Below are 22319 nucleotides of genomic sequence, written 5' to 3'. Positions count from 1 at the left end.
TAATGTTCGAGTGTATAACAAAAGACCGATGGCTGACAATAACCCTGTAAGCATTGCTAAATATGACAAACATCTTATCTTTCGATAACAGAGATATCCTCTTCAGCTTGGCATCTGGAGCAGATGGTTGCATATTCACATACAAGGGAGAACACAAAAATAACCAGAATTTTTTTATTTTGAATTTTAATGAACTCTGCATTTATAGTACTTTAGTCTGTTTCAGAGTCCATATGCATCAATCCACTTGTCACAATGCTTTTGCCACAACTGAAAACAGTTCTGGAACTCATGAGGCAGGTTACTCTTCAAAGACGTTAGCGTGTTTTCTTTGACATTATCCACATCACTTTCATTTCAGATATTTTTTTTTTTTTACCTTGAACTGTCAGAGCTGTGTGGGCTGGAGCATTGTGGTGGAGCAACCAGTTCCCATTTCTCCACATTTCTGTCTTTTTTGTTGCACACTGTCATGTAACCTAAGTAGCACATCCAGATAAAAATGTTGGTTCACTGTTTGTCCTGGAGGAATGAACTACTTGTGCACAATGCCACTGAAATAAAAAAAGGATCAATACTGTTTTCACAGTGTATCGCACTTGAAGGGCTTCCTTGGGTCATTGTGAGATAGCTAGTTTTCCACTGGCTTGACACTTCTTTTGACTCTGGACTGTATCCTTAGTACAACACTCTTCCCCAGTCACAATTATTTTAAGAAAATTTTGATCATTCTGAATTTCACTCTTCAAGTTGCAGCAAACATTCACACACTTTTCTCTTCGGTCATCTGCGAGCAAGCAAGGAACAAATTTTGCAGACACCCATCTCAAGTGCAAATCTTCAGTTAAAATTCACTGGACTGTGCTCCGTCATACTTTCATTTTTTCAGAAAGTTGGTCAATGGTCCTCCGACGATCTTCATCAAGTGCATGTTTGATTGTGGAAATGTTTCCAACATTTGTTTCCTGTCGAAGGACAATCGTGGCATGGCACGTCTTCAGTTCACACACTGCCGGATTTGAAACGAGAAAACCACTTGCAGACCTGTGATTTCCCCACAGCATCATCATTAAAGGCTTGCCGAAACATCCCAATAGTCTCTGCTGCAGTTAGCCATGTCATTAATCACCAAAGGGTTGAAATAAGAACACAAACAGAGCATAACAAACAAACGATTTAACTCCAACTGATTCCAGCAAACTGAGTGGTGTGGGAGACCCCAAACTAACACCACTTAACAGCAAAATGAATAACTAAGAAGCATGTATGCGCAATATTTCGATTCTAGCTATTTTTGGGCCTCATCTTGTACCACACTATGTGCAATTAGTGCAGAGGAGGAGCATGTGGCAGTGTCAGAGAGCAATCACTTGATGACAGATAGTAAACCCACTAGGTGCACTGGTGATGTCCTTCCTGTGGAGAGCATCAGAGTCTTTAGAGCGGAGAACATCAGAGTTTTTAAAATGAGCCTCCTGGATGCACAAACACAAGAGTCCATCCTGCGCTAAGTGTCTCAATTCCTGCCCATGTTACTTGAGCCTATTTCTGTTGCAGTGGAATAAGAGAGCCATATTACAAGTGAGGCTTTTCGCTTTCTTTTGTCTTTCATTGAGCCGGACAATTTGAGCTGGGTCCTTAGCCAAGAGATTTATTGGTTCCATGATGCTAACCACCAAGTCCATGGACAATGCTAGAGGGTGATCATCTCATCCATTAGGCAGAACAAATGTAGTGTGGTCTGAGGTTTTTATGCAAAATTTTTGAATGGTTGTCTTTGTGAATGTTTATCATTCATAGATTAATGTACAGACTCAACAATTTGGGTTTCAATATTTAATTTCTCCTTACTCACATACTGAGATGAATGATAGACTTTGAGCATGGTCTGGTGTCCTGAGAGACAACTGACTTAGCAGTAGTAGATCTGCAGGATCACATGCAAGTATATGTGTCTGCTCAAGCTTCCATTGTTCAATTTTCTGTCAAGGGTGTATTAGTATTCACAGCTCTTTTGCTTGTCCATGTCCATAGCTGGCCAGTTAGCACAACTGACTGCCATACAGAGGACCCACATTCAATTCCTGGTACTACCAGAGATTTTCCCTTGGAGAGGGGAGTGGAATTGGGGGGTCGACAGAAGCGTCCGATCCCACGCATCAGCTTTGACCCGTGACGTAAGGGTGTTGTCGTGTGTGACGTCATGACGGCGCGGAGTTTGGTTTGTGAGTGTGGCGTGTTTGTAGATGTTGTCGTGTTGTGGTTTGTTGTGCTCTCTCGTGGTATGTTCAGGGTTTTCGTTTGTGTGGTGTACTGGGCTCAGTTTGCTTTTGCTCATTATCCGGAATTGTTCGAGTGTCGGCTGTGTTTGTAGTGGAATTTGTTTCAGTGAGTTAATGATTTTGTGTGAAGGTTAATTTAGTGTTGTTCGCTGTACATCATGTGGTAATTTTAGTAAAATTAATCGATTGTTGTTTTTGTTCAGGAATGGATATGACGGATAAAATTAACAGTGCGCAGGTCAAGGGAAGTGTTCAATCCCAATGTGTGGCTGTGTATGTTGATATTGGTATCGGGAGATGTTTCTGAGCTATATAGGCCAAGGAAAGTGTTTGATCCTAATTTATGGGATCGGGAGCTGCTGTTGAGCTATATAGGTCAAGGGAAGTGTCCGATTCCAGATGATATTGTGTTTAGTGGTATTTGGGGAGTTTTGTGATGTCGGTTTTTTTTGTCATTTTGCGTGGTTTTGTAAGGGGGTGGGTGTCTAAATTTGTTTATACTTAGTTTACGCCCACCCAAAAACACCCAATTTCCCGCACTTGTCCCATTAGTGTCATTAGGTTTTTTGTGGACAGTGTGTGTGTTTGTTTTTCGATGTATATTCGTCCTCATAATGTGTACATACCGACTTTATATGCGCCATATTGGAATCGTGGTTTATGGTCGTTTCCGCCGTATTTGTGACGTCATGGGTCAAAGCAGACAGGCAGGATCGGACGCTTCGGTATTTCCGAATTGGGTGCACTCAACCTTGTGAGGCCTAGCAAGCTACTAGTTGAATGAGAGGTAGTGGTTCCTGGAAAGCTGATAAAGACTGGTATCACACTGTGCTGACCTCTTGTCCCTCCATGTTACACTCAAATGATGGCACACAGGGGAATGCAGAAATGACACTGCAGCCACTCAGCATTGCACACCCTCTCTGCCTGATCACTGAGTTTCTTGTTATCATTATAATTATTCAAATGAAGATGTAAATATTGTTGACTTAATAGTCTGCTAGACCTTTTTCTACCTCTGCAATAAGAAATTTATTTCACTAGCTTTAATGAAGTATTTCATTAGAGGTTTGTTTCTTACTCACAGCCTGGTTTGTTTAGCCAGGATCTCTATCCCCTGACAGATATATGAGTCTACTGTCAAACTGCACAGTTGCTGAAGCCTATCCAGAAGTTACACTAATGGAAAACTGATGGTGGTCACAGAACCCAGTATGGAATTATTGGTTTCACCAAACCCAATGTCAGTTATTATTAACAGAGCCTTTTAGGAGGTACATGTAGCTTAACATGTTCTACAGACATAGTAGGCAGTCTACAAGAAGAGGAACCAAGGATTGTGTAAAACTGCTCTTGAATTCCAATACCTGTTTACACAATAATTTTATAAACATAATACCCTTCACCATACTGAAAAACGAAATTGATAAAATTTTTGTATAGAAAGTCCAGACAATTGTCTTTCCAGTGAAGCATCCATGAATGGAATAATATGATAGACAAATAACATCAATACCAAGTATGGTTTGCTATAATAAGTGTGACAGGTTGGGGAGAATAAATGTACCACAAAAGAATACAATAATACTGGTACCACAAATTCTCTGCTATAAACTGGTTTGTAGGGTGAACAGTCAGAAAAGTTCCATTAACAAGTCAAGGTCAGTTCTGTTATCACCCAAAACTGATTATGAGTTTAAAATTTTTATACCTCGTGGAACTACAAGTCCAACTGTTAGAAAGATGAAGAATGTTGAGAGGATATGACATTGTCCTGGAGCATGTTTACTCTACAGAATCACTCATCATGTGTTACGGCAAATTCAATAAACAGTTGTGAAAATTGTTACATAACCAAATTAACACCAGTGTGCATAATGTGAATTGCTGTAATGAGTTACACAAGTATGTACCGAGCTGCTTAAAGGTCTTAAATTACCTTATCTTTAATAGCTAGGCCCAAGGGAATTGACAGTGCTGAGGAAACTGAATAACGTTATAAGAAGGGGTTATTCATACTATATGAATTTCACATCACATCTCTAGCTCATGTTTGTGTGCCTGTAATTTTTGCATACATAATATCAGGTAAATTCCTCAAAATGGACCTCACTGTTCTTGTACAACACACGTACATGTTGTTGTTGTTATGGCTTGATGCAGCTCTCTGTCCTAGTCTATCCTGTGGAAGCCTTTTCATCACAGCATCCATTTGAACCTACTTACTGTATTCAAGCCTTAGCCTCTATCTATAATCCCCCCCCCTCCCCCCCACACACACACCCCACAATTCCTCATATCAGTTAATAACCAACAATTCCTCTTTGCCTCAGAATGTGTATTATTAACTGATCCCTTCTTTTAGTCAAGTTGTGACATATTTACTTTTCCCCCCTTATTTGGTTCAGTATGTCTTCAGCTGCTATTCAGTCTACCTAACTAACCCTCAGCATTCTTCTATACCACCACACTTTAAAATTTCTTTTCTCTTCTTGTCTGAACTGCTCATCTTCCACATTTCACTTCCATACAAGCCCGCGCTCTAGACAAACACCTTCAGAAAAGCCTCCCTAACACTTAATTTGGTATTAGGTGCTAACATTTTCATTTTTTTCCGCAATTCTTTTCTAGCTGCACCCACTCTGCATTTTGGATCCTTTCTACTTCAACCATTATCATTTATTTTGTTGCCCAATTAGCAAAACTCATCTACAACTTTTAGTGTCTCATTTCCTAACCTAATTTCCTCAGCATAGACCAATTTAATTTAACTGCATTCCATTGCCCTTGTTTTACTTTTGCTAATATTTATCACATATGTTCAAGTGTTCTTCCAAGCCTTTTACCATCTCTAACAGAATTACAAGTCACCAGAAAACTTAAAAAGTTTTTTTTTCTTCTCTCTGAAGTTAATTTCCTTTCAAATTTCACCTTTGTTTTCTTCACTGCTTGTTCAATGTACAGACCGAACAGCTTCGCAGATAGATTACAACCATGTCTCACACCTTCTCAGCTATGGCTGTCCTTTCAAGTCTTACGACTCATATTTAACTACAGTCTGCTTCTGTACAAGCTGTAAATAACATTTCACTCACTACATTTTATTCGTACTACCTTCAAAATTTCACAGTGTAGTCCAGTGAACATTCTTAAAAACTTTATCTAAATCTACACATGCTATAAATGTAAGTTTGCCTTTTTTCAACCTATCTTCCTCACATGTTCCTCCATTTTTACAGAACCCACACTGATCTACCTGATGTTTGGTTTTAGTAATTTTTCCATTTTTCTGTAAATAAATATTTTGCATCCATGAATTATTAAACTGGTAGTTTGGTACTATCCTGACTTGTCAGCACCCACCTTCTTTGAAATTAGAATTGTTACATTCTTCCTGAACTCTGCGGGTATTTTTCCTGTATCATATGCCTCGCACAGCAGATTCAATGTTTTTGTCATTGCTGCCTCTCCCTCAAACCTTCCAGTGTCACAATGTGTCTTCCATGCATACAACCTTCTTGCATGATTCTTAAACAAAGTGTTTAAATGATTAAATTATGCTCCATCCAAAATTATATCAGATGGTGTCCTTTTTCATTGATTTACCCTTGCCCATGTTCTCCTATCATATTTCTTCTCTTCCTTTTTGCATTACCAAATTCCAGTCACTCATCTCAATTAAATTTTCATCTCACTTAATTATCTGAATAATTTCCTTTGTTTCATCACACATTTATTTAACCAGAAGATGGCGGCGCGTGTAGACGTACTAATAAACCGATCCGTGGAAAATTACGAGTTTTTAAATCCTGTGTGTGTAAAATGCAGTAAGAAGGTGAAATATGGTGTTAAATTATGTTCGTGGTCACAGAAATGGATCCATCGTCAATGTTTAAATGTCTTAGAGGAAAAAAACATGACCTGTGACTGTGGAAATGTGCACTGTAACTATTGTTATATCGTGTTTTTACAAACGGAATGCGAAGAAGAATGCACGACTTCTTCATTAAAATATGATCTTATGTTAGCTAAACTATATGTAGAGAAGCTTGAATCAGTGATTGATAGTGTACGGAAGCTGGAAGAAGTGATAGACCATTCAAAGGGTAGTGAAACGGTTGTAAACGAACAAAACGGTAACTTTATTAGGCCTAATCGTAACGAAAACAACTTTCGTCTCCCACAAGCAAATAAGTTTGAATTTTTAACGTGTGATGAATATGAAATATGTGAAAAGAGCCAAAGGAAGGAAGTACTTTCATCAAATGCAGCGACCACAAATCATTTCAGTAGGCCTACGAAGTCCTGTAATAACAAGAAAGGAAATACCAGAAAATACATGGAACATACTTATCGTGCAAACAAGATATCTACCAATACAGGTAAGAAGAAAAAAGAAGATATTTTCATACTTTCGGACAGTCATGGAAAGGGCTTAGCCGACATTTTGTGTAACATGCAAACTATATTCAAGGTTAGTGGAATAACGAAACCGGGTGCCCCTTTGCGCGAAGTTTTAAAAGACTGTGAACATTCTTTGAAGCTGGGGAGCAACTGTCTAATTAGGAGGTGCTAATGATGTTTATAGGAACGAGGGCAAACTCGCCACAAGAGCTCAAAGACGTACATTACAGAAAATTACAGATGTCAACTTCTTCATTGCCAGTATCCCACACATGATACTGTGTCAACAAAGAAATCACAGTTACTAATAGGAAATTTGAGAAAATCTGCCGAAGCCTCTCAAATGCCACATATGTGGACGTACCATCCGCAGAGAGAAGTCATTTTACAAGGCATGGGCTTCACAGAAATAAACTCTGAAAATCATTCATTAGTCGAGAAATCCTTAATGCAGTGAAGGCAGTTAAGGACAAGAATAGCCCGACCATACCACTTCCACCACCAAACACAGCAACTGAAAATTTCCAACAAGAAAATGAAACTGAATCACTGACAACAGGTACAGCACTAGAATCTCCACTTTCTTCAAAAACAGCTGAGATAAATGATTCAACTAGGACAGAAGTTTCCAAAGCAGCTTCAGCAGATGCAGCTACGTACTACGCAACTGCATCATTAACAAGAAAAAAAACGCCTGATGTGCCAACGGCCAATGACCTTTCATCAGTATTGGCCGCTCCTCAGTCTTCAACAGTAAAAGACTTTTCACCATCATCAGCAGTAACAGAAGCAAACAGAAGAAGCACAAGAACCAGGAAACTTACAACTCTGCAGGATTTTTGGTACCCGGCCTCAGTAACAAGACTAACATAAGGCAGATACCTTCAGATACACCAACTTCCAATTCAAACTGTCAACAGACTCACCTCCACTGTCATCAACAGAAGAATAACCATGCCACCAGCTCATCTAAAGGATTTTTTAGCATCAGGTCTAAAGGGAAAGGCGCCACCAAGATAAGTGAAAACAAATGCCTAACAGTGTTTCACCAAAACATTCAAGCCATAAAGAACAAAGCACAACAGCTAGAAGTAGAATTGGAAAAATTTGATAGCCAAATTTTGTGTATCACTGAACACTGGTGCAAAGGGAAGCAAATTGAACACATTGCATTAGCCTCATTTGACCTTGCATGTTACTATAGCAGAATCTCAATGAATGGTGGAGGTTCATGTATCTATGTAAAAAAAGGTATGTCATTTAAAGTAAGATATGATCTTTTAGATCTAGGTGAGGACAAACATTTCGAACTTTCCGCTATTGAAATAATAGGACCTGGCATAGCAAAAAAATTTGTCATATTTTGTGTGTACCGCTCTCCCAGTGGAGACATTGATATATTCTTCTCAAAACTGAATCAAAGCTTAGACAAGGTTTCTGGACCAAAAGCAAATGTAATTATCTGTGGTGACTTAAACATTAATATGATGAAGCCTGATAACGCTAGCAACATATATGTGAATATTCTAAGCTGTTATGGAATATCCTCCCTTGTTAATTGTCCAACTAGAATAACGAAAGAATCCTCCTCATCTATAGATCATGTAGCTACAGATACTGATAGTAAAAAATGTCATATTGTTATCCAAAACCTGGGCCTAGCAGACCACCTCTGCCAGATCTTAAAAACTACATTCATGTAGAAACTCCTCCTAAACTTTGTACATACAAAAGAATGTTTTCCAAATCAGCCCTGCATCAGTTTAAATCCCAGCTAGAATATGAAGATTGGAGGGAAGTCTATGCAGAAACCAACGCAAATCAGAAATTTATCAAGTTCATGTCAATTTTTAAACTCAGATTTGAAGAGATGTTTCCCAAAACTATTTATCAAATTAAAACTACAAAGAGAAATCAGTGGGTGACTACAGGTATCAAAAAATCCTCAGAAACTCTTAGATATCTCAACTCCATAAAAAATAATCAATCTAACCCAGAAGTTCTGCAATCCTACAAAAAGTACAGGAAAATTTACAGAAAGGTGTTGCTAGCCGCAAAAAAAACTTTCAAACAACAAAATATTACTTGAAGCTGAAAACAAGAGCAAAGCAGCCTGGAACATCGTCAAACAGGAAACATTTAACTCTGCTAAAAAGGACCTCAATTCACATACTAAAAACAAAGATGTACCAGTAGGTAACCCTAAAAAATTAGCTGATTTTGTAAACTCATATTTCAGTAGTATTGCAAAAAAATTACAGCAGAAATTTCCAGATATGTGTGATTTACCTACTCAGAACCAGCCAACAAACTCAATGGTGCTCTTGCCAACTACAGAAAGGGAAGTGGCACTAGTAGTACACCAAAAAAAAAATAAAACTTCAGTAGGACTTGATGAAATCCCAGTCTGCGTAATTAAAGATTGTATATACTCCATAAAGGGCCCATTAACAGACATAATTAATGAATCTTTGGAATCTGGATAGTTTCCGGAGTACCTAAAACAATCAAAAGTTATACCTATCCTTAAAAACGGAGATGTGGAAAATGTAGAGAACTACAGGCCAATCTCTATACTGTCTATCATTTCTAAAATAATAGAAATACTAGTCAAAAAGAGACTGCTAAATTACCTGAATAAATATAATCTTCTTTCCAATGACCAATTTTGTTTTAGGCCCAGAAAAGGCACACAATATGCTATAGCACAGTTCACTAAAGTAATTTTAGAAGCACTGGACAAAGGTGAAAATGTAAGTGGTATCTTTTTAGACTTGTCCAAGGCCTTTGATACAGTTGACCACAAAATCTTACTTCATAAATTAGGGTAAATAGGAATAAGAGGTGTGACAAAGAAGTGGTTCAAATCATACTTGGAAAACAGAGTTCAACGAGTTGAGATATCACAAGTTTCAAACAATTCCCTTACAAAACACCTGTCTGGCCCAGAAAATGTGAATATAGGCGTCCCATAGGGAAGTGTATTAGGCCCAATATTGTTTCTTATATACATTAACGACTTCCCACAAAGTATCAGACATGGCAAAAAAATACTTTTTGCTGATGACAGCAACATAGTAATAACAGGTGAAAATCCAACACAACTGTCAGAAAGAGCAAACGAGGCTCTCAATGATGTCCACAACTGGTCATTAAAAAATGAAGTAACCCTAAATGTAAAGAAAACTAAATATATTAACTTCCAATTGAACAAAAAACACAATGCCACTAGAATAAAAGTTAATAATAATGAATTAGAATGTGTAACAAGTACCAAATTCTTAGGGATGAATGTAGACAGCCAACTGAAATGGACAAACCATGTCAACATTTTGGCAAAGAAATTATCCACAGCATGCTATGCTCTTAGAATCCTTGCACCGGTCTGCAATAATACCTGTCTTAAAATAACATCTTACGGATATCTACACTCAGTCCTCAGCTATAGGATCATGTTTTGGGGAACAAGTGCCAGTAACATACAAACTGAGTTCAAAGTACAAAAAAGAGCCATAAGGATAATAACAAATAGCAGCAACAGGGCCCACTGTCTAGAATTATTTAGAAAGCTAGGAATTCTAACTGTTTCTTGTGAGTATATCATTCAGAACATAATGTTCATTAAGAAAAATCTCAACATGTACAACACAAACAGCCTAATACATGACCATGAAACAAGAGCTTGTCACCACCTCCATTTAGATAGAAAGAACAAGGCAAAGACGCAAAAAAGTATATTTTATAATGGGATAAAACTGTACAACAAATTACCACAAGAAATTAAAGAAATAAATGAGCCCCTCACTTTCAGACAAAAGCTTAAAACCTTTTTAGTAAGTAAAAGTTGTTATACTGTAAAAGAATATTTAACATAGATGTAGATTATTAGCAACATATGACATTATCACCAAAATATTATGTAGGCTAATTATAAATATGTGTATGACTAGTTATAAAAACTACACAAAATATGAGAAACCTGTTTAATTGTAAATGTATGTGTGCTCATGTGTTGTAATCTGACGACATCCATACAATATTTGGGACTAGTGTAGCAGGGGATACAACCCGTCGGCTTTGGACAATGACGTCACAAGTGGCCAATCAAGAAGCGATTCTTCTTAGTGTTGTAGCTCCCTTCAGTGGCTGATAAGTGTTTTTTGGCTTTTAAAAAAAATCTCACGAGATAGAATAAACAGATCCACTTTATTAAGCAATCAGTAAAAAAACGAAACTGAAACATAACAGCAAAAGCGAAAATGGTAAACTGCTCTCTGGCGATTTGTGACGTCATTGTCCAAAGCCGACGGGTTGTATCCCCTGCTGCACTAGACCCCAATATTTATTGTTCCACGGATGAATAAATAAATAAATAAATAATCTGCAGAATTATTTCACATACACAGTAAACTTTTACTACTGTGGTGGGTGTTGTCTTCATGTCTATCTTCGCAGAGGGCACAACAAACCACAACACGACGACATCTACAAACACGCCACACTCACAAACCAAACTCCGCGCCGTAATGACATCACACACAACAACACCCTTATGTCACGGGTCAAAGCTGACGTGTGAGATCGGATACTTCTGTCGACCCCACATTACCTCGCTGCTCACAGTAGCTTACCTGCATTCTCTTTTCTTATTCATTATTAGCCTGCTTCTACATCACCCCTATTTTATTTTGTATTGATAACCCCGTACTCACCTCACCAAAGTCCTGTTCTTCCTGCCACCACATTTCATTAATTTCCAGTAGCTCAAACTCCAACCAATTCATTTCCCTTTTTAAATTCTCACCTTACCTACCCTATTAAGGGATCTAATATTCCACACTCCAACCTGTAGAATGCAAGGTCTTTTTTCAGATATGATATCCACCCAAGTACTTCCCTCTCATAGATCCAAACTGGGGCTATTTTATCTCCAGAACATTGTACCCATGACAATGCCGTCTTCATTGAGCTATACAGTAAAGCTGTGTGTCATTGGTAAAAGTAACAGCTATGGTTCCCACATGTTTGCAGCCAACTTCAGAACCACAATAGCAAAGCCATTTTGGCTAATGTTACAAGACCAGATCAGTCACGCATCCAGACTGCTGCCCCTAGATGTGTTAAAAGTACTGCTGCCCCTCTTCAGGGACTATAGGCTGATTTGACCTCTCCACATATACCCTTTTATTGTAAATGCACCAATGATATGGTAACCTGTATTGCTGATGCACACTGACTACCCTATCTCAGCAAAGCTCACAGTTCACAGGGAACATGTACACAATCAGAATACTCACAGAGGATGTCTCCATAGTCTAAAACAGGTTTTATGAATATAATTTGCAGTTTTAATTTTTGTAACGAAAACTGTATTTAAAATGCCAAAGTGCAATAAGCATTGGACAAATGTAGGCATCAGGTTAGGCCACAGATTAATCTGTTACCACTACTTGACTTACCAATCAGTTTCAATGGCTTCTCCCACTCACTGTTATGTAACCTAATCTAGACCTCAGCCTAAGCCACGATCAGCCTGTCATTCTAACCAAACATCGTAACAAAGTGAAATTAACCAGCTTATTTAACTTAAATACAATCAACACTTCAGTACGAACTGAAGTCTTGCATAGCCTGAATCCAGTGTTGTGGTTGCTTTCTGTCATATTATCCCTTTACTTTTATCATCTTTCTTTTCAGAAAACTGCATGTTTAAGGTTATGTCCACACATTATACAAGTCACTATTAAGGAGGGGGCAGGTTTTAACCCCCTTAAGACCATTATGATATAGGTTTCCCTAAATTACAGCCCCCAAATGGTAGGGTTGTTTCTACCATTAGGCCGCGGACGACAAACTGTACCATCACCGAAGGAGATGGCGCAGTGATTAGCACACTGGACTCGCATTCGGGAGGAAGACGGTTCAGTCCCACGTCTGGCCATCCTGATTTAGGTTTTCAGTGATTTCCATAAATCGCTTCTGGCAAATTCCGGGATGGCTGACTTCCTTCCCTAATACACTGGGACCGATGACATCGATGTTTGGTCCATTCCTCTAAATCAACCAACCAACCTGTACTATCCCTGTCAAACTAAACCTTTAAGTAAGTACATGCCTATGTATATGAATTTTGTCATTTTTCGTCGTAAAACTACAACACTTTGTAAAAAGTTATCCATGGGTGCATAAAACAACATCAACATTATTAACCTCTATTCTATTGGCGAACTTTGACAACTGAGGGGACGGTAACAGCAATTCCCTTCTGCGACATTACAACTAATGTTAGAAACGCTTTCAGACTGGCAAATTTTAAACATGAGCACTTACTTCCTCTTTCTGCAGTTCATTGTAAGCGGAGCGTATCTGTTCCTCGGTATAGTGTCCCGATTCCTTCGTGGCCAACTGTAGAGACATCGTCTAAATTCAAGTGCTACAAACAGCAATAAGTACTTGCCAAACTAATAATGCACGTTCATTCATATTTCACACAAATAATACACACTTCTCAACCATCAACAACTAATCTACAATAACACAACACTAGCAACGCATCGGCTGCTGACTGCCAGCACGAGCACTTATAAACAAACCAAAGATTTTACCCCAAACATACGAGATGTCATTTTTCATTCCCCTTTGGGCAGGAACTTTGTGAACTAGCCAAAGCTATAGTTATAGAACGAGATGTAATTTTTATTTCACTTTGCGCATGTACTTAAAAAACGTCAAGTCACACCTGATGTAATAGAACGTCAAAACACACCATGCATTTCAAAAGGCTGCATTTTTACACAGGATGAAGCACTAACGTCAAGATTAGACAGGAAGTTAGTTTTGACGTTGTAATGGTACGATGGTGTAGTCTGCTAATATCACAAGTTAAACCTATTCTCACTAATACGCGAACACACTGAAGTTTTTGATGAAAACATGTTTCCAGCGTTGTTCGGCAACCTTGTTTCTTGTGTGTGGTCTACGCTGCTGCTATGTCTATAGTGCGTTTAAAATTACTTGACAGCACAATCATATATTATGTCTGTACTTGACAGTTCACCTCTGTTACTTTTCGCTTCAGAATTGCCACATCGACTGCTGGTTACCGCTCGGTTGTAAATGTCCGTTATTGCTGACAGACACGGCGGTACACTTCACAAGTACTGTTAATGTATAACGCAGAGCAACGTAGGAAGCGGCCGCCGCGAAGTATGGTTGAAATGCAACATGCTCTGTCGATCGCTGATTTTAAGTGACCAGTGAGTAAACTGTGGCCGTCGGATCACCAAACTGTGTACTGTGATTCGTCACTCCACACAAAGTTTTTCCACTGTTCAATCGTCCAATGTTTACGCTCCTTACACCAAGTGAGGCGCCGTTTGGCATTTACTAGCGTGATGTGTGGCTTATGAGTAGCTGCTCGACCAAGCAATCGAAGTTTTACCACATCCCGCCTAACTGTCATAGTACTTGCAGTGGATCCTGATGCAGTTTGGAATTCCTGTGTGATGTTCTTTATAGATGTCTGCCTATTCTACATTATGACCCTCTTCAACTGTCAGCAGTCTCTGTCAGTCAATAGACGAGGTCAGTCTGTATGTTTCTGTATTGTACGTATCCCTTCACGTTTCCACTTCACTATCACATCGGAAACATTGGACCTAGGGATGTTTAGGAGTGTGAAAATCTCGCGTACAGACGTATGCCACAACTGACACCCAATCACCTGACCCACGTCCGAAGTCCGCGAGTTCCATGGAGTGGCCCATTGTATTTCGTTAGCACTGTCGTGTGTGTGTGTGTGTGTGTGTGTGTGTGTGTGTGTGTGTGTGTGTTTTGTCTTTTCATATGTTGTGAAATACAAAATAGAAGCACCAGACCCAGGACTCATGAGGCAAGCACATCAAGAAAGATAGGGACAAGGAATTAAAAGTGAAATGACCAATTCCTGTTGCAGCTTGTAAATGGCGAACAGTTTGGGCATGATATGATAAACTGTGGAAGCATTCGCAGCAAAGGGCCAGAGTTTGAAGCGTTCATGAAAAGTAGTGAAGTTTACATAGTACTAGGTACAAAAAACTGATTGAAACCCGAAATTGATAGCAATGAGATTTTTGGGGGAAATTTAACTTAATAATGAAAGAATAGGCAAATCGGAAATGGAAGTGATATATTTGTTTGCTGTGGACAAGAAACTCAAATACATCAAGATAGAAATTGAAGTGAATCCTTCTATCGCCCACCCAACTCATTTCTTGATATACCCGAGAACTTTAGAGAAAACCTCTGTTCACTTGTACAAAAGTTCCCCAGTCACACTGTAATCATCGCCGGAGACTTAAATCATTCAACAATCAATTGGGAAAATAATAATCTTGTTAGTGGTGGGCGTGATAAGACCTACTGTGAAACTTTACTAAATGCCTTCTCTCAGAACTAACTAGCTCAGATAGTTAGGAACACTACTCATGATGCAAATCTATTGGACATAAGACAACAAATAAACCTAACGTCTTTGAGGATGTCCACATCGAAACTGGTATCATTGACCATGACAGAGTTGTGGCAACAATGGTTACCAAAGTACAAAGGACAACTAAACTTGAAACTTTCAGCACAGGTCAGGAGCATGTAGTGGAACTCTGGCTCAGATTTAAAAGAATAGTTGATAACACACTGGATAGATATGTACCCATTAGAACAGTTCATAATGGGAGAGACCTCCATGGTATTAAGTCACTGTAAAGACATTTCTAAATAGATAGAGATTACTGCATAATAGGTGAAACAAAGCGTAGGGCTATAGATAGAGAGACACTGAAGAAAACGTGTTTAGCTGTCAAGAGAGTGATACATGATGCCTTCAATGACTATTAGAGCTGAATATTATCCACTGACATTTCACAAAATCCAAAGAAGTTCTGGTCGCATGTAAAGGCTGTTACTGGTGCCAAAGTTAGTGTCCAGTCCCTAGCGAATGAGACAAGAACTGAAATAGATAGAAAAGCAAAAGCTGAAATGCTTAACTCAGTTTTCAAATGTTCCTTCACAGCGGGAAAATTAGAATGATTGCTCTGATTTAATCCTTGTGCCAATGAAACGATGAATGAAATAAGTATTACTGTCAGTGCTGTTGAGAAACAGCTGATATCGTTAAAACTGAACAAAGCTCCAGGCCCTGAGGCAATACCTGTCAGACTCTATACTGAGTTTGCGGCTGAGTTAGCCCCTTTTATGACTATAATCTATTGGAGATCCCTTGAACAGAAAACGTTGTACAGTTCTTAGAAATAGGCACTGCTCACATCCGTCTAAAAGAAGGGTTTTAGAAGTGAACCACAAAACTGCCATTTAATATCATCAACATCAGTTTGCTGCAGAAACTTAGAATATATTCTGAGCTCAAATGTAATGAGGTACTTGACCTCCACAATGCCACCCAGCATGGATTTCGAAAGCTTCTGTCATGTGAAGAGCAATTATCACTTTTCTCACATGATACATTGAAAGCTTTGGATAAAGGCAACCAGGTAAATGCAGTGTTTCTTGATTTGCAAGGGCATTTGACTCAGTGCTGCACCTATCCTTATTGTTAAAAGTATGATCATACAGGATATCAAGTGAAATTTCTGACTGGATTGAGGTCACATCATGTTATCTTGGATGGAAAGTTGTTGTGCCTCATGGAAGTGTGTTGAGTCCCTTGCTGTCCATGTTGCATATTAATGAACTTGGGGACAATATTAATAGTAAAATCAGACTTTTTGCAGATGATGCAGTTATCTGTAATGAAGTACTATCTGAGAGATACCTGAATAAATATTTAGTCAGACCTTGATAAGATTTCAGTGTGGTGCAGAGATTGGCAACTTGCTCTAAATGTTCAGCAATGTAAAATTTTGCACTTCACAAAACGACAAAAGTAGCATCCTATGACTATTGATATTAGAGTCACTGTTGGAATCGCCCAACTCTTACAAATACCTAGGTGTTACACTTTGCAGGGATATGAAACAGAATGATCACATGGGCTCAGTCATGGGTAAAGCCAAGACTTCGGTTTATTGGTAGAAAACTGGTGAAGTGGAATCAGTCTACAAAAGAAATTACTTACCAATCACTTATATGATCAATTCTAGAATATTGTTCAAGTGTGTGGACCTGTACCAGATAGTACTAACAGGAGGTTTAGTCCATGGGAGAGTGTCACAGAGATACAGAACGAATTGAACTGGCAGACTCTTGAAGACAGACTTAAACTATTCCAAGAAAGTCTATTAACCAAGTTTCAAGAACAGGCTTTAAATCATTACTCTATGGATATACTACAATTCTCTACGTATCACTCACATAGGGATCATGAGGGTAAGATAAGAATAATTACTGCATGCAAAGAGGCATTCAAACAATTATTCTTCCCAAGCTCCATACATGAATGTAACAGTGAGAAATTCTAATAACTGGTACAGTGGGACATACCCTCTGCCATGCACCTCATGGTGGTTTGCAGAGAATCGAGGTAGATGTAGATATTGAACACTCTGGTTGGAAGAAGCCAGCTCCAATATGAGAAGTGTCAACTGTTAAGTAATTTTAATTTGGATACTGTGACAAGTTTATATTTATATGTGGCTTTGTTCTGTTACCCCTCACAGTATCAAAGACTAGAGGAGAAGGGACTTTATGCTCATCTTTTGAAAGAATTGTACTCTAGTCAGATACTTTGTATCTAAATTTTCAAAATGATATTTGTTGGTTTTCATAAAGCCTTCTACCAGATTTTATGCATATTTTAAAACTTTCAGTTAAATGTAACCCAAAAATTTAAGCCTTAACAGTAGATGTGATTTTCACAATGAATATAATTATTTTCAGTATTTTCAGGTACTGCACCCTACCTGCACCTCAATATCTCAATTAAACTATGCCATTAATTTAAGTCAACAGCAAATTAACAAATTTTGGTTTTTTAATTTTTATAGGGAGGTAATACACATTATTCAAAGTACGTTGGTATCACTAGGATTAATGCTAAAAATTTAAGCAAGTGAAGAGAAAGGTGTAGTTGTCTTTGACAGACAAGAACATTCGATTGAAACAGTGGTATGAGTTGAATGTGGAAGAGGTGCAAGTGTTGCATAACTTCTAATGTCATTTTCCAATTCTGAAATTGTGATTAGTTTGCTACGACTATTGTACCAAATAAAGACAAATACCAGGAAAGGAATTACAGTGAACCAAACACTTCATTACTTTTCATTCATTCAACAGCCTAGCATATTTATTTTACATTTTGAAGCAATCCATATGTTAAATAATACTTGAAGTTTTTGGAGCACTTGCTGAAAACAAGAAGAGTTTTGTAAACGTAATGGTGACTGAATTTAAAAAAAAATCTTAAAATACATACAGATACTTTATTAAATGTTGTTAACTTTAGAACATACATCACCAGACACAAAACCCTTTATTTCTTCACGGTTACTTAATGTGAATGTCACATGGTAATTGGTAATATTCAAGTCCTCTGCTGCATTCACAATCACTGAAGTACTTTTTTCCTGTAGTTCTGCTCCAAAAACCACTTCATTCATTCTGTTCACCGTTATTGCCACATACATGGCATAGGAACCACACTCTTCTGTCTCTTTGACTTCGTGTTTCTTCAGTATTTCATTAATAAATCACAAGCTGTCTGAAAACTGTCTGGTCTTCTGCCTAGCTTCCATTGTTTGGGCAGTGGGGGAGGGGGGGGGGGGGCGGGAGCGAGGAGGAGGAGAAGATGGCACACTGACGCACATGGACCTTCAATTTCTACTACTTCCTTTCCTTTAATGACAAAATCTTCCGAAACCTGGAATCAATATATATCTTTTAGATAACATCTTCTGGCAAACCCATTGGTATGTAACCGAATCATGTTAGTTTATAAACTCCTTCAGGGGTACTGCTCGACCTCTTACTTTCCTAAACCTTCGTTTTTAGCCTTCAGTAGTGCACAAAGTGGTAGAGAAAACTTGTTTTGAAAGCCAGAAAATTTGTGTTTTGTAAGATACACAATGCTGAATTTCGTTTCGAAACAGTGCCTGGCATGTGCTCGAGTTGTAAGTGCATGCACACATCTCGAAAATAGATTGAAGTTCAGAGGATGGTTTCTTACATACATATATTCTCTAATTATGGTCAGTTTTATACACAGTGATGTATTTGCTTGCTTGTGCAATAAAGCTTCTTCCATCCAAGTTCTCCTAGCTCTGTACCTTAAAGCACATGATATTCTGAGAATTTTTTGATCATGGAGAATCTTGATAAAAGGCTTACTTTGTAATATATCCAAAGTGTCAGGAACATAATATCACATTTCTTGTTATGAATAAAAATGAGTTGCTTTATGGATGATCTGGTGAATTACGTCTTTTGTGAAGAGTCTTATAAAGTAACTAATTCAGATTTTGACTGTTCCAACAGCATTACTCCAATAAGGTTTTCACTGCTTTCTGGAAATTTAGAATTAAGTATGTTTTCAAATTACTAAGTATGGATTAAAACTAAAAGGTTCTGTGATTTCCTCTAAGCAGATAGTTACTTGTTTCAAGTTATAACTTCAAATTATAATAGGAAACCTTTGTATGCAAAGTAAAAAGTGCAAATTACTCTATTAAACAATCTTGGTATCCTTTTGTACAAGGATATTACTTTTGCAATGTTTGCATCTATATAATGGGCAGATGATAAACTAATCAAGGAGAAAACCAGGTAGCTATTAATTTCGTAAACTTACTATGTGCACTAAAGTGACTGTCTATGTTATTCCACACAGACCCAACATTCCCGACTGAAACAACAAAATTTCTTTACTGTATAGTTAGTTCGCCGATGACATTGTAATTCTGTCAGAGAGAGCAAAGGACTTGGAAGAGCAGTTGAATGGAATGGACAGTGTCTTGAAAGGAAGGTGTAAGATGAACATCAACAAAAGCAAAACGAGGATAATGGAATGTAGTCGAATTAAGTCAGGTAATGCTGAGGGAATTAGATTAGGAAATGAGACACTTAAAGTAGTAAAGGAGTTTTGCTATTTGGGGAGCAAAATAACTGATGATGGTCGAAGTAGAGAGGATATAAAATATAGACTGGCAAGCAAGGAAAACGTTTCTGAAGAAGAGAAATTTGTTAACATCGAGTATAGATTTAAGTGTCAGATAAAAGTCGTTTCTGAAAGTATTTGTGTGGAGTGTAGCCATGTATGGAAGTGAAACATGGACAATAAATAGTTTGGACAAGAAGAGAATAGAAACTTTCAAAATGTGGTGCTACAGAAGAATGCTGAAGATTAGATGGGTAGATCACATAACTAATGAGGAGGTATTGAATAAAATTAGGGAGAAGAGGAGTTTGTGGCATAACTTGACTAGAAGAAGGGATCGGTTGGTAGGACATGTTCTGAGGCATCAGGGGATCACCAATTTAGTACTGGAGGGCAGCGTGGAGGGTAAAAATCGTAGAGGGAGACCAAGAGATGAATACACTAAGCAGATTCAAAAGGATTTAGGCTGCAGTAGGTACTGGGAGATGAAGAAGCTTTCACAGGGTAGAGTAGCATGCAGAGCTGCATCAAACCAGTCTCAGTACTGAAGACCACAACAACAACAACATAGTTACTCAGTGAGAGCTGTATCACGATGTAACCACACTTCTATAGTGGTCACCATCGTCGTCCTCAAATGAAGTGACTACACAAAACATGGACTTCATTTATTGTTTAAAGAAAAAGAAAAATATTGCAATAATTCACAATATGCATTATTGGTATGCTCCAGTAAACCATGGTTAATAAAAATCCAGCCACAACCAACTACAGTAGAAGAACATCTGATGAATCAATAACAAAAACACAACCAGAAGTAAACAGAGAATCATCAGCAGGTATATTGCTACTAAGGACAGTATAGGAAGTAGCAACAGAATCAACTAAATCAAACAGGACAGTTTCTTTGCTGACCTCCACCAGAGTAGTAAAGATTCTGCACTGAAACCTGATCTCAAAGAGGCACCATCAAGAGGAGCAACAGATGCAGTACTGCAAAAGAAACCAGAAAGGACAGCAAAATTAGAGTTTTCTGCAATTACTGCAGCAACGCCTTCAGCAGAAACGGCTCCAAAAGCTCCACCATGAGCAAAGTACCAGCAATAGCAGCAATTATTACAGCAACACCTTAAGCAGCAATGACTCCAACAGCTCCATCACCAGCAGGGACACCAGCAACAGTAGCGACACCAAGAACATCAGGCACAATAAGCGCTAACCTAAGGCCAAAGCGGATTGCAACAAGGAAGGTGGAATTTTTTCTACCATCCCCTCTAAGAATAGATCAGACTTAATAACTGCAGTTAAGGTGCAAAAGAACAGTAATGCTACAAAAAATCCTGACATTCAGTTGTAACTAATGAAAAGGTAAGAGAATTTTCTCAAGGAAATGCATTGATTAGTGTGAAACATTGCTCTGTCACAAAAATCTATTTTCATAACATACAGTGATTAAAGAATAAACTAAATGAGTTAAAACTTTTAATGAGTATTTATAGTGAACTGTCAGATACCCAAATACTCTCTGTTACTGAACACTTCATGAAGTATCTTGGAAGAGAATCAGTTGTGTTATCACAATTCAAACTAGTGCATCACTTTACAAGGGAATTCTCCAAAGATGAAGGAAGTTGCATACTTGTAAAGGACAGCGTTGCAGCTGCTTCAATGGACATATCCAACTCTCACTTTACAGATAAATACATAGAATTGTTTGATATCGGAATAAAAGATATTGGTATTTATGTAATATCAGTTTATAGATTTCCCTTGTGCAGATTGTGTTCCTTTTGTAGAAATGTCGCACCAGTATTAGAAAAAGTGATAAAAAGAAAATAACCAAGGGTCGTAATTTGTGGTGTTTTTAACATCATTTTTCTTACAGAAGGCGATGATCAGTCTAATTTTAAAAATGTTATAAACTATTGTAACTTTGATATCAAGGGTACATACCCAACTAGGGTAACTAACCAAAGTGTAAGTGCTACTGACCTAATAATTAGCAACATGGATTGCTCTTTTAGGTAGATCTGGAAGTTTCTGACCATAAGGCTGCATGCACACTGTGCTTTGGGCTGAGCTGGGATAGGATGGGATGCACAGGCATGGTCCATGCCTAGGCAGCGCAAGCCGCCATCTGGGGTGTTCACATTGTACACTGGGCCAGGCTAGTAAAATGTGTAAAAATTCCCTTCTCTGACTTTCACATTGTGGACACTCTGGGCAGCGTATAAGGCTATGCCACATCGTTCTAAGGAGACATTTTTTTCTGAAAAACCTTACTTTCTTTGTGAAAAAGTTACTTTTGGTTCTGTAAAGATTCTAAATCGTTTTTGAAAAAAATATGCTGTTAAAAATCTGATTTTTGTATACATGGTAGTGTAGTGTCTAAAGTTATCAGTGAAATATTTACCTTTTCATAATTGGTAACAGTTGTGAAATTAAGCTGTTTCTCAACCAAGTGCACCTGTAGTGAAACTGCTTGATAGTGTATAGCTTACTGTTAGGTACTTTATCGACAATTCATTACTGTGAGTGAAGTATAGCTA

At 38.1% G+C, this 22319-nt stretch overlaps 1 protein-coding gene across 2 annotated transcripts in view; it reads right to left on the bottom strand.

Moving 5' to 3' along the window:
- LOC124776874 (conserved oligomeric Golgi complex subunit 4) overlaps positions 1-13270 on the bottom strand; it is a 124535-nt gene extending 111265 nt beyond the window's left edge. For both annotated transcript variants that reach the window (XM_047252055.1, XM_047252056.1), the window contains exon 1: positions 13017-13270. In XM_047252055.1, coding sequence (XP_047108011.1) covers positions 13017-13103 — 87 coding nt within the window. In that variant the 5' untranslated portion in view covers positions 13104-13270. The remainder of the gene's footprint in view (positions 1-13016) is intronic.
- Positions 13271-22319: the final 9049 nt, after the last annotated feature.

This window comes from Schistocerca piceifrons, chromosome 2, assembly GCF_021461385.2.
Source record: "Schistocerca piceifrons isolate TAMUIC-IGC-003096 chromosome 2, iqSchPice1.1, whole genome shotgun sequence".
NCBI classification, from domain to species: Eukaryota; Metazoa; Arthropoda; class Insecta; order Orthoptera; family Acrididae; genus Schistocerca; species Schistocerca piceifrons.
This window is presented reverse-complemented; position numbering and strand designations above follow the sequence as displayed.